At 55.1% G+C, this 13611-nt stretch overlaps 1 protein-coding gene across 2 annotated transcripts in view; it reads right to left on the bottom strand.

Annotated features, from left to right (window-relative positions):
• Window positions 1-13611, bottom strand: part of DCHS1 (dachsous cadherin-related 1) — a 75405-nt gene that overhangs the window by 44279 nt on the left and 17515 nt on the right. The window contains exons 1-2 of one of the 2 annotated variants that reach the window (XM_015852535.2): window positions 9405-9603; window positions 3292-5100 (exon numbers count right to left, since the gene is read on the bottom strand). In XM_015852535.2, the coding sequence (XP_015708021.1) occupies window positions 3292-5043 (1752 nt within the window). In that variant the 5' untranslated portion in view covers window positions 5044-5100; window positions 9405-9603. Of the gene's footprint in view, window positions 1-3291; window positions 5101-9404; window positions 9604-13611 lie in introns of those variants that run through there. The other variant, XM_032442289.1, reaches the window with a different exon arrangement.

The raw sequence follows: 13611 nt of genomic DNA, 5'->3' as shown, positions 1-13611 counted from the left end.
GATGTAAACTCTGCTTCCAAAGTCATTAATACTGGACCTATATAGGAGTCAATAATTTACCATCTCATCTCATTCACACTTCAGTCAAATCTACCACTGCTCACAACATGGGGTTCGCACAACTCTCCGTCTATGCAGGCTGCCAGAGAACAGACAATGCTTGATTCAACTTAGAAAGTTAGAAAGGCCCAGAAGTAAAGTATCTGACCATGCATGCAGCTTGGTACAACGTCAATCCAACAGAATGTTTAAAACAAATATAGGCCAGCAGAATGAATTTATAACAGAACAAAGTTCCACATCATGTAAACACAGCACTTGAATGTGGTCTGATGAGCCCTAAAGCATCTATGCCCATCTCATGAAGTTCAACAAGGCCAAGCACAAGGGCCTGCAGCTGGGTCGGACCAGTCTGAAGCACAGATACAGACTGGGCAGAGAATGGCTGGAGAGCAGCTCTGAGCTGAAGGATTTGGGGATGTCAGTTGATGAAAGACTCAACATGAGCCAGCAGTGTGCACTTGCAGCCCAGAAGGCCAACCGTATCCTGGGCTGCATCAAGAGAAGTGTGGCCAGCAGGTCAAGGGAGGTGATTCTGCCCCTCTGCTCTGCTCTCGTGAGACCCCACCTGGAGTACTGCACTCAGTTCTGGAGCCCCCAACACAAGAAGGGCACGGAGCTGTTGGAGCAGGTCCAGAGGAGGGCCACAAAGATGATCAGAGGGCTGGAGCAGAGGGCTGCACTATGGGGGCAGGCTGAGAGAGATGGGGCTTTTCAGCCCAGAGAAAAGGCTGCAGGGTGACCTTATAATGAGCGGCCTTCCAGTAGCTGAAGGGGCTACAGGAAAGCTGGGGAGAGACTTTTTATAAGGATGTGTAGTGACAGGATGAAGAGAAATGGTTTTAAACATGAAGAGGGTAGATTTAGAGTAGATATCAGGAAGCAATTATTTCCTGTGACGGTGTTGAGGTGCTGGCAGTGGTTGCCCATTGAGTCTGTTGATGCCCCCTGCCTGGAAGCACTCATGGCCAGGCTGGATGGGGCTGTGAGCAGCCTGGGCTATGGGAGGTGTCCCTGCCTACAGTGAGGGGTTGGAACTGGGTGAGCTGCAAGGTCCCTCCCAACCCAAACCATTCTGTAACACTTTGATCTGTGTTACCAACTCACATCTACACAGGGAATCAGACAACTGATTAGTGACTGCCCCCTGCTCTATTTTTTGATGGTGCTGTGTTCACTGCTTATTTAGTCTCCTTCTCTGCTTGTATTTTTCCCTCATCTCAGATCTGAACTCAGGTTTGCTATTTCCTATGCTCAGGCATATGCAGGGTTAGTTACTGTAGGACTTGACCCATGATAAACATAAGCAATAAATAAATATTTTGAGATTCTTTTTCCTTCTCAGGTGCTCAGGCTTGTAACCTGCTCTGCTCAGCCCTGTTTGTACATCACACCCTGGTAGAGAGGATGGGATGTTGCTGGGATGCAGGAGACTTGCAGCTGGCACCCCGGTCATTACGTGGACTCTCCCCTATCACTCTGCCCTGCCCACAGAGAGCAGATGTCAATGTCCTGTGATAGACCAAGGCCTCTCATGGCTTCTCGCTTAGAAACTTGATGGTCTGATGGAGAACAAAACCCTTTCTGTTTTGTGTCAGCCTTGGCAACTGCCTCTGTCCTGCAGGACATGTCAGCAAAGGCTGCCCGTGGCCTGGGCTCTCCTAAGCATTATGCAGGTCTGGACCCTAAGGCAAGATGAGCCCTGATGCCTGCAAGTCACAGAGAGATGAAGGCAAGCAGGGGGAACAGAGGGTCTGTGCTGCTGCACACCTGACGTGGTGATGCTATGGAGCGTGGCACCAGCTGCTGGATGCTGTGGACCCTGAAAAGCCCACGGAAGCCCTCCAGGTCCAGGCAGGGGTGGCTGGACGGGGCAGCTCGGACTCTGGCTCCTTGCTCCAGCTCTGCCAGCTCCCCAGCCCAGCCTGTGCCTGCTGTGGCCCGGTGCTGAGTCGGCAGCCTGGCCAGCCTTCTTTCCCATATTCTCACATTTCCCGGCCCAGAGGAAGCAGCAGCAGATGTGTGTGCTGTTTGCTTTATGCCGAGGCCACGAGGGAGTTACCTGCGCTCAGCCCAGATGCGCTGCTTCCAAATGAAACAAGAGGGCCAAGCCAAGACCATCGGAACCCATCCAACCCCTCAGTCACTGCCGGCTGCTGGATGGCTGCCCCCCCCTGTGCTGTGCGGCCATGATGGCTTCATTGCCATACTGACTCACCAGGGCCCAGCCCCGTGGCCCTACCAGCATCTTCATGGCGTCCCCAGTCTCACACCTTCCCAGCTCCTGCAGGGTCCCACCTTCCTCCTGCCTGTTCCCACACCTGCAGCCAGCAGCCCAGCCCTCACTGCCAGCTCTGTTTCCAGCATGCCTTCCTGCCTTGCAGTAAGCAGCACTGAGCAGGATGGCACTGAGCACGAGAGGGGCCTGCACTGGAACCGCCGCTGCTGAGCTGTCCCCACAGGCACCTGAGGCCTCCATGTTCCCCAGGGCAGCACCGCTCCTGCCCCATGCCAGAGCCCATCGCCATCCTTGGCCTCCTCCTGTGCCAGAGCCCATCGCCATCCCTGGCCTCCTCCTGTGCCAGAGCCCATCGCCATCCCTGGCCTCCTCCTGTGCCAGAGCCCATCGCCATCCCTGGCCTCCTCCTGTGCCAGAGCCCATCGCCATCCCTGGCCTCCTCCTGTGCCAGAGCCCATCGCCATCCTTGGCCTCCTCCTGTGCCAGAGCCCATCGCCATCCCTGGCCTCCTCCTGACCTCTGTCCCAGCGTGGCCCCACCTCACCCCACTCATCCCACAGGGACAGACCCCTGCTGCCCTGACAGACCCTGCAGCTCGTGCTGCTGCAATAGCTGGCACAGCTGAGCCCCCAGGAGTGATAACCGAGGGGCAGCAACCCCTCCCCGCCCAGCACTCATGTGTGCTCTCTCACTACACAGACTGATGCAGCACGTGCCTCCCAGCTCAAGTCCCAAAGATGCTGCTCCTGAAGTAATACAGCAGTGGCAGTCACGCATAACTAATGCCACTGTTCTCACCAAAGATATCACCCGGTATGCAGACAGTGTGTAACCGTGCTCTGCCACACGTCCTGCTCGCATGAGGGAACACTTCTCTGCCTATCAAAACCATGAATTCTGCCCCAAACATCCTCAGGCAGCATCTCACACCTCCAACCTCCCCCAGCCCTGGCTGTGCCCTCCTCAGCTGGGCTCCTGACAGCTGTACCTACCTGTAGGAAGCAGGTTCCAACGGGGGTGTTCTCCTTCAGGGACACGTTGTAGAAGTTACTCCTGAACACCGGCTCATTGTCATTGACGTCCTGCAGGGCCACGAGCACCACGGCTGAAGAAGAGAGGGCCGGGGTTCCCCTGTCTGTGGCCAGCACTGTCAGCTGAGGCTGAGGATCCTTCTCGTAATCCAGTGGGGCAGCAGTGGTGATGATCCCTGTGGCGGGGTCAATGGCAAACCAGCTGGAGTGGGTGTCGTGGCTATGCATGATACTGTACTGCACCTCCCCATTGGGACCCTGGTCTTTGTCTCGAGCGGTCACTTGCAGGACAAAGCTGCCTGGGTACACAACCTCGGGGATGCTCTGTTTGTACTCCTGCTGGTCAAAGAGCGGAGGGTTGTCATTGACATCTATCACCTGCAGCACAAAGGTGGATTCTGCTCGGAGCGGGGGTGTTCCCGAATCAGTAGCTGTCACTCGCAAATCGTAGGAGTCTCTTTCCTCCCGATCCAGAAGCTGGTCCACACAGATAAGGTAGATGATGTTGTCCTTCGTAGTGAGGGCAAACTTGCCATCCCCCCCCTCCAGAGTGACGTTGACGTTGGAGTACTCTCCATAATCTGGGTCAGAAACAGAGATGCGTGCCACGTACTGACCAGGCTGGGCTCCCTCCGAGATCTGAGGGGAGCCATCTTCGCTCAGAAAGATGATGGTCATGGTGGGCTGGTTGTCATTGTAGTCGCGCACATGAATAGTGACAAAGGCTGTGGTGACCTCAGGGTGGACAGCCCTGTCCCGTGCCTGTACCACCAGCTCATGCACCTTCCTGACTTCATAGTCCAGACCCTTGTTGAGTTTGATGACTCCAGTCCGGGAGTCAATGGTGAAGTACTGGTCAGGATCACTCTGTCGCCGGTTGATCTCATAAATCACATCACCATTGTCTCCTTCATCCGCGTCAGATGCAAAGACCTGCAGGATGCTACTGCCGGGTTTCAAGTTCTCCGATATAAGAGTATGGTAGCGGCTCTGGTTGAAGGCAGGAGCATTGTCATTGATGTCCTGGATGGACACATCCAACGTCATTTGGCTGCTCCTGGGAGGAGAGCCCCCATCATAGGCTTCCAACACCAGGGAGTACGACGAACGGTTCTCCCGATCCAAGACATTGCTGACCACCAGGTCTAAATACAGGACCCCATTGGGTCCTCGCCGTGTTTCCAGACGGAAGGCCTGCCCCACATTGTCACCCTTAATCACATAGCCTTGGGTATTGAGCAGGCCACTGTCAGCATCAAAGGCTGGATCCAATGGAAATCTGCTGCCAACGGGTGTGTGCTCTGGGATCTGGAAAGTGCTGTGTTGCTTGGGAAAGGCTGGAGCATGGTCGTTGATGTCATTAACTTGGATATTCACTTCTACTGTGATGCCCTCTGGGGTAACAGCTATGAAGCTGTAATGATCCCGGGTCTCTCGGTCAAGGACACGGGCTGTCTTGATGATGCCCCTGTTCTCATCTATCCACAAGTCAGTGGCGACTCCACTGCCCTCCTGTGCTGATATGAAGTACATGTAGGCACTGGTGCCGGGGGGCAGGCCAGCACTGATGTCCCCAATGATGGTGCCAGCTGGCTGCTCCTCATCTATTTGTAGATCCAGGGTGCCCAGCACAGCAGAGCCCTTCTCTGCTCTCAGGCCCCCAAGAATAAGCAGCTCCAACAGAAGCATGGCCGAGCCTTTCATCTGCTCCATTACGAGTAATTTGCAGAGCAGAAGGTTGCTTGATCTTCTTTGCAGCGCACTTTAATCCTGCAAGGAATGCAGACCAGAGGAGGCTGGTTACGAGGGAGCAGCAAACGAAGGACAGAATAAGAACGTGGGGAGGGAAAGCCTGCCAGGTACCTTCTGCTTCATTGCTCTGTATCACTTATCCCTCATGAGTCGGAAATTTGTTAGAGCAAAGGACGCTCAGAATGAAGGCCCAGGCCAGCACCTAATGTCACCAAGCAGAGCAAACCTGGCCATGTGCTGATGTTACCAGCTGGTACTCTGTCACATAGGGTTTTTTTTATCCTACACAGCCAAGCATTCTTGCAGCCTTCCTGGCAACACCGGAGCCAGCTGGTTCCTGTGCCTTTAACAGCTGAATGCTTCCTGCAAAGCTGAGAAACAGTGTCTGCAAGACCACAGAGATTTTTGGACAAGCAGCAGCCTCGCACCTCTCTATCCTGAAAAATATGGTCTTAAACCTGGGAGTGATCCCAACGAGTGACCCTGCCGAACCCCCCTTCCCCAGTAGCTCACTTTCCATGACCACAGGGATTTAGGTTCAAAAAAAAACCGTGAAGTGCAAATCGGGTGTCCCTGGTGGGGTGCAGCAGAACCGGAATGGGCTTGGATCCAGAGAACAGTAAATCAGAATGGCTCTATTGCAAAGGACATACCCACAGCCAGGAATGCCCAGGATAAAACCCTGTCCTCCTAGGGCAGACAGGGCCCATTGTTTAGCCAGGAAAGGAGATCTGTGGATGCCCCAAGCTGGTACCATGGAGGGTGGTGGTGGTACAGCAGGAACGCAGCAACTCCCTCTGAACTGCCAGCTGCTCTGGCTCCTTCCCCGTCCCACACTCTCCACTGCTCACTCTCCTCCTTTGTCTCCTTCTCGCTGCTCCTTGTTCGTTCTGGCTCCTTCACTCCATTTCCCCCTGCTGTAGCTTCATTTCACTGCAGCAGTGGGGGAGGGACAAGAAGGGAGGAGCAGCTCCCTGCAGCAGCAGCACTGCTGGACACGCTGGACATACTGGCGGTACCCAAAGGCTGTGAGCCCCCCAGGGCTCTGCCCATCCTCCCTGCAAGCAGCCAGAGCAACTCCGCAGTCCAAGTGCTTGTGCACAACACCAGCCCCAGTGCCGCTCCGAGCCGCCGGTAAACGAGGCTTAGTGGTCTGCAGGGATGGCGGCAGCATGAGCTCACACTTGGACTCTCTTGAAAGCATTTGCTGCTGGTCCCATAACCACACTCAGGAGCAGCTCATGTCAGATGTAGGACAGCAGGAACCTCCCTGTCTCGGGGGACAGAGGCGGCTCACACTGCCTCATTTGGGGACTACAAATGGCAACCTTCATTCTGCACAGCTCTACAGCAGGGCCAGCCTTTCCTGAGAGATGGGAGACCATTATTTGTTGGCCCACTTTCCCACCTCAGGACAACCATTAGGTTGATTTTTTCTTGCAGAAATCATGGGTTGGTGACAGAAAGAAAAGTAAAAAGAAGTGTTTCCTACATATATAAGAACAAGCGTTCACCTCAGTGGGCTACAGGAACTAGAAATCTATGCATACCCCCAGTGCCTGACGCCTATGGCAAGTAATGCCACACACTGTTCTTGCACCTCGCAAACATGAATCGTCGTTATCTCTCAGGAGCAGAAGTCCAAAGCAGTTACACATTGCTGAGGACTGCTGGCTGCTGAGCTGCACCAATTCAGTGGTCCCAGCCAAGTCCACTGCTCTTCCTTTTGGGAGTTAATGAAACTTCCCCAGCTGAAGGTTTAATTACACGCATCTAGAATTGGGAGGAAGGGGTCCAGATTTGCTTCTGTGATGCAGCTGCACCACCCTAACTGTAATCCAGATGCTCAGGTCATGGGAAGGTACAGGGCAGAGCTCAAAGCCCTGGAAGGTGGGCAGATGAAAACTTAAGTAAAAGGATGGTAGAAAAACTAGTAGAGTAATAAAAAAAAGGGATACAATGAGGTGATCTCAGTGGCTGAGGATGGGATAAAGACGAAATGTCTTGAGTAGTGCCTGGCACAGGTCAGGGCACAGAACATGCCCTGGTTTGATTATTGATGAAATGAGGGCAGGAAGGCTTTGTGGGAACCAGGAACGTGACTGAGGAGTGTGAAGAGCAGCTGAGAGCACCGGGGCAACCGGGTAATAGAAAGTCAGGTTTCTGGGGTGATAAAATGTGTGTAAGCTTCACTCCTTCCCTCCTTCCTGGACACATGTTTGGAGCTCAGCTACCTCTTGGGAAAGAGACGGGACTGCCTGGCTGCCAGACTGCACAAGTCCAGTATGAGCAGAAGGCCGTCCATGGTACCAGCTTCATTCCTATGAGACCTGCAGGGTTGGGACAGCAAGGAAGACAACAGTAACCTCAGTTGGTGCAGAGTCACCAAATCCCAACAGCTGCTTCCAATTAGCAGATAGCTCAGTGCGAGGGGCCGGCTTGACTGGTCCAGGCCCAGCCTGTGTAATGTGAGCCAGACTGCCCTGCTCCCCTTCTGTCCCTCCCACTATCGGGCACTGAGTTTCCTAGGAACAAATGGCAGCGAGAGCCTCCAAAGGAGCGGTGAGCAGCACAGTCTGTCCAGGGAGGAGGCTGGGGTTCAAGGCATTCTAAGGGGGCTGACAGGAAGGGTGCTGCCATGTACAGAGGCATTTCTAGGCCTGGGATGATACACCAAGGCACCAGGAGAGCCCAGACTACACTTAGGTGATAAGCCATGCTTAGAAAACGTGCATAAGGAATTACAGAAGGACCAATCCCTGCCAGCCTGATGGTGCCACTGCATCCCCTGTCAGCCACGGAGAAGGGAAGCAGGCCCACCCCGGCACTGGCAGAGAAGCTGGAACGACGGTGCCCACTCTGCACACCACAAACAGATGTCAGAGGGTTTGCTGTGCAAATGCTCCACCAAAGCTGCACATGCTGCTGATGCCGTACCCAGCGCTTCATGAGGGGCCGTGACTCATATACTGATGTGTTTAAGACTCCAGATCAGGAAGGATGTAGAGCCCCGTTTCATCTTTGCTGCGCACCCCTCGCTGTGCTGGGATATGCTCTTCTGCTCTACATTCATGCAGGTCTCTCTCAAGACTTTCAGATTTTCCACCCTCAAGGCCAAGCACGGTCCAGCCTTGCCTGCAGTGCAGCCCTAACCCAAAAACTGTCATCCTCTGCTGTCTGTTATGACCTACAGCCATCTCTGTGCCTCCCGGCCCTATCTCCTTACACCTGCATCTGCAACACCAGCATCTCCACTGCTCACTCCCACAGCTGCCACGCAGCCTTATCTCCTTCTGACATTGAACCCAAGCAGCGGTAGCCATTCTCTAAGGATGCAGTCAAGCTCCACTTCATTCCCGTGGATTCAATTTCTGTGCCACACGAGGGCTTCCTTCAGGCTGTCCTGCCTCTGAAAACGTTATCCTTACAAAGGAAGCCCTAATAAAAGCTCCTCACGCAAAAGCCAGTTCCCACAGGCTCGGCCCACAGGCATCTCAGCAGTGGCTGCCATACAGTGCCCCCGCCATACAGTGTCCCTGCCATACAGTGCCATACGGTGCCCCTGCCATACAGTGTCCCTGCCATACAGTGTCATACAGTGTCATACAGTGCCCCTGCCATACAGTGTCCCTGCCATACAGTGCCATACAGTGCCCCTGCCATACAGTGCCATACAGTGTCCCTGCCATACAGTGCCATACAGTGCCCCTGCCATACTGCGTGCCCACTGCAGACATGCCCGGGGGTCTCGATTCTCCCTGGCCGTCGGGCTGCCCGTCCCCTGGCGCTCCCCGTCTGTCGGGTCTCCCCATGTCCCGCGGCGCCTGTCGGTGCTCCCCGCCCCTCGAGGACGCCGATCCGCCGCGCTCCCGTTCCTCCTGGCGCTGCCGACGTCCGCCTTACACGGCGGTTCCGGGGCTGTCCCCGGTGTCTGATCGCCGCAGTCTCGGTTCCAGCACAACGCCCGTCCCTGCCCCCCGCTCCGCTCGGCCGCAGCCCCCGCCCGGCGCCTCCCCGGCTCCTCGGCCGTGCCCGCCGCTCTCCCGCCCCGCAGCGGCTCAGCCCCGCGGTTCCGTCCCGTCCCGCTCCCGGCTGCTCTCGGTGCCGTCGCTGCCGCTGGGCTGATCCCCGGATCCCGCCGTGGATCCGCGGAGCTGCTCTGCCGCGGGCGCAGCCCCCACACACCCCCCCCCCCACCATTGTCTGCGCGGCGGAGGCAGAACAAAGCGCCCGGTCCAGTTCGGCCCGGCCCGGCCCGGCCCGCGCTGATGCGGCTGTTCGGCTGCAGGCGGGGAGCGGATCGGTCCGGCGCTGGCACTTACACCTCGCGTCCCGCGCCGGCACAGCTCACATCCCGCACGATCCGGTCCCGGCGACACGTCCCGCAGCCGCCCCGGTACCGCGATGCTCCGGCGCCGAGACCGCTCCGGTACCGCCGGCCGCCCCGGTACCTTCAACGTGTTCCGGTGCCCCCACCCCGTCCCCCCGGTGCCGCGGCCGCCCCGCTCGGAGCTCGGCTGCAGGCGGCGGGTCGGCGCTGGCTCGGCGCGGAGGCTCCTGCTGAAACCCGACCCAGCGCCGCCCTCAGCCCCTCTCTCCCCCCGCCGCCCCCATCCCCGCCCCGACACCGCAGCGCGCCGCCGGAGCGCGGTCCCGGGCCGGGGTCCGCGGAGGTGGGTGGAAGCGGTGGGGAACGGGACGCGGGGCAGGAAGGGAACAACGGGAGGAGGGGGGGAAGGAAAGGCTGGGAGGGATAAAAAGGATCGGGTGGGAGGCGATGGGCGCCAGGAGCTCGGGGAAGTGAGAAGAGGTGGGAAAGAGCGAAGAGCGAGGACTGGGCTGGGAAGGGCCGGGGCAGGGAGAGGGCTGGGCAAAAAGAGATGGAACGGGACGGTGGGTGGTATCGGAGGGATGCGGGTCACAGAGGCACGGCCCGTTTCTAGTCTGCCACAGTTCCTTCTTCAAACTCAAGCACAGTGTGGGGGGTTGGAGCTTCGTGAATCTTGAGGTCCCTTCCAACCCAACACATTCTATGATTCCATGCTTCTGTAACCTGCAAACCTTGTGTTGAGGCTCCTAATGCCTGGGAAGGACAACAGCCATCTGCAGTGCCTGCCATCCAAGTTACTGGAACCCCACCACCCTGTACGAAGAATAAATACTGGACAAGAGCGGGTGATTGTCCAGGCTTCTCCCTTGGCTGGAAGTGGCCACCTAGACTAGTTTTCTCTGTTCCAGACTGTCCAGGTCACAGCAGTGTTGGTGTATTGACCAGCAGTGCTGCCCTGGTCTTGTTCAACATCGACAGCTCTGATGGGGGGCAGTGCCCACCCTCAGTCAGTGCACCAATGGCACAAAGCTGGGAGCAGTGGCTGGCACACCGGAAGGCTGAGCTGCCTTTCAGCAAGACGTGGACAGGTTGGAGAGCTGGGCCAACAAGAAACCAATGAGGTTTAGCAAGAGCAAGTGTAGAGTCTTCCAGCTGGGAAGGAATAACTGCGAGTATCAGTGGAGGCTGGGCTGTGAGCTGCTGGAGAGGAGCTCTGCAGAGTAGGGCCTGGGTGTCCCAGCGGGTGACAGGTTGGCCATGAGGCAGCAGTGTGCCATGGCGGCCAAGAAGGCCAGTGGGATCCTGGGGTGCATTGAAAGGAGCGTGGCCAGCAGGGGAAGGGAGCTGATTGTCCCCCTCTGCTCAGCTCTTGTGAGCTCATATCTCAGTGCTGCGTCCAGGCCTGGGGCCTCCAGCACAGGAAGGACATGGAGCTCTTGGAGTGGGTGCAGAGGTGGGCACTGAGATGGGCAGAAGGCTGGAGCAGCTCTGATATGAGGAAAGGTTGAGGGAACTGGGCTGGTTTGGGTTGGAGAAGAGAAGGCTGCGGGGAGACCTCATTGCGGGCATCCAGTACTTGAAGGGAGTGAATAAACAGGAGGGAGAATGGCTGTTTGTGAGGGTGGGCAGTGATGGGACAAGGGGGAATGGTTTAAAGTGAGACAGGGGAGGTTTAGGTTGGATCTTAGGAGGGGGTTTTTCCCCCAGAGGGTGGTGACGCACTGGAACAGGTTGCCCAAGGAGGCTGTGGATGCCCCATCCCTGCAGGCATTCAAGGCCAGGCTGGATGTGGCTCTGGGCAGCCTGGGCTGCTGGTTGGTGACCCTGCATGTAGTAGGGGGTGAGCGCTGTCGGCCTTTGCAACCCAGGCCATGCTGTGATTCCATGATTCTATGATATTCTGTTTCTTTCCTTTCAAATCTTCCTCCCTAAGATTACAGGGAAGCAGGAGGAAATTCAGAAGAGGGCTGCAGGTTGAGTTCGTATCACCTTCAATGCAAGGAACAATTTAGTCTCTGTTCTGAGAAGGAGAGAGATGAGAGGAGTGTGAAAGAAGACAATGAATTGATGAGTTCTCTGTGCAGAGCTTGTTCAGCTCTGCAAATCTGATTTGGTTCATACACTGCTTCTCCCAATATAAGAGAAGAATGAAATGTGGCAAACTGATGCCAAGATTGAAAGAAATAAGGTGATACTTCACATGAGGGCCCACGGACCCGGGGAACTCTTTCCCATGGGATGCTATGGATGCTCAGAATTAGCATTGGCTCAAGGGCTGTCTGGATTAGTTCACAGAAAAGAAATTCTTGGAGGGTTCCTGAACAGAAGAAACTGCCTCCAGGTCGTGAACTCTTGAGTTGCAAAGAACTGGGTCATAGAGTGTAGTGAAGTGAAATAGAGCACATTTCTCCTATTTTTCCACACCTTCCTGTGCAACTGTTTGTACCTACTGCTGGAGACTGCTCCAGGGCTAGAAGGAGTCTTGGGCTGGCTCCCAGAGAGACAGACATTACTGTCCTTCAGCTATTGCAAGTCTAACGGTGACATTTCAGCCTTGATTTAGCAATTGTAAGCATTTTTGGTTGAGATCGCAAGAGCAGACTTTGAACTCTTTAGGGAACTGCTTGGGTGACATGGAAGAAAGCCCTGGAGGGAAGAGGGGCCCAAGAAAGCTGGTTGGTATTCAAGGACCATCTCCTCCAAGCCCAGAAGCAGTGCATCCCGAGAAAAAGGAAGGCAGGCAAGAATGCCAGGAGGCCTCTGTGGATCAACAAGGAGCTCCTGGACTTAAGCTCAAAAAGAAAGTCTATAGGGAGTGGAAGCAGGAACAGGTTACCTGGGAGGACTACAAAGAAGTTGTCCAAGCAGCCAGGGATCAGGTTAGGAAAGCTAAAGTACAGAAATAATTAAATCTAGCCATGGACATAAAGGGGAACAAGAAGAAATTCTACGAGTATATCAGAAATAAAAGAAGGTCAGGGAAGGAAACTGGAGACCTGGTCACAAGGGATACAGAGAAAGCTGAGGTGCTCAATGACTTCTTTGCCTCAGTCTTCACCAGCAAGGGCTCTAGCCACACCACCCAAGTTGCAGAAAGCAATGGTAAGAACTTGGAGAAGGCAGATCTGAAGATCAGGTTCAAGACCATCTAAAGAACCTGAAGGTGCACAAGTCCATGGGACCTGATGAGATCCATCCATGGGTTCTGAGGGAACTGGCAGATGAAGTTGCCAAGCCACTATCCATCATATTTGAAAGGTCATGGCAGTCTGGTGAAGTTCCCACTGATTGGAAAAGGGGAAACATAACCCCCATTTTCAAGAAGGGAAAAAAGAAGATCCAGGGAACTACAGGCGAGTCTCACCTCCGTGCCTGGCAAGAACATGGAGCAGATCCTTTTGAAGGCCCTACTAAGGCACATGGAAAATAAAGACAAGGTGATTGGTGGTAACCAGCATGGCTTCACCAAGGGCAAATCATGCCTGACAAACTTGGTGGCCTTTTATGACAGAGTTACAGCATCAGTGAATAAAGGAAGAGCAACTGACATCATCTACCTGGACTTGTACAAAGCATGTGACAATGTCCCGTGTGAAATCCTGGTCGCCAAATTGGAGAAAAATGGATTTGATGGATGGACCATTCACTGGGTAAGGAACTGGCTGAATGGTCACACTCAGAGAGTTGCGGTCAGCATCTCAGTGTCTAGATGACATTGTCTAGCTCAGTGTCCAAGTGGAGAGCTCAGTGTCCAAATGGAAATCTCAATGTCCAAGTGGAGACCAGTGATGAGTGTTGCTCCTCAGGGACTGCTGTTATTTAACGTCTTTGTAGGTGACTTGGACAGTGGTATTGAGTGCACCCTCAGCAAGTTTGCAGATGACACCAAGTTGAGTGGTGCAACTGACACAGAAGAGGGATGCCATCCAGAGGGACTTGGACAGGCTTGAGAGGTGGGTCCATGCCAGCCTCACAAAGTTCAACAAGGCCAAGCACAAGGTCCTGCAGCTGGGTCGGACCAGTCTGAAGCACAGATACAGACTGGGCAGAGAATGGCTGGAGAGCAGCTCTGAGCTGAAGGATTTGGGGATGTCAGTGATGAGAGACTCAACACGAGCCAGCAGTGTGCACTTGCAGCCCAGAAGGCCAACTGCACCCTGGGTTCCATTAAGAGAAGTGTGGCCAGCAGATCAAGGGAG

This window comes from Coturnix japonica, chromosome 1 (assembly GCF_001577835.2).
Source record: "Coturnix japonica isolate 7356 chromosome 1, Coturnix japonica 2.1, whole genome shotgun sequence".
Classification (NCBI taxonomy): domain Eukaryota; kingdom Metazoa; phylum Chordata; class Aves; order Galliformes; family Phasianidae; genus Coturnix; species Coturnix japonica.
Note: the sequence above shows the minus strand (reverse complement) of the source record. Positions and strands in the feature narration are given on the sequence as shown.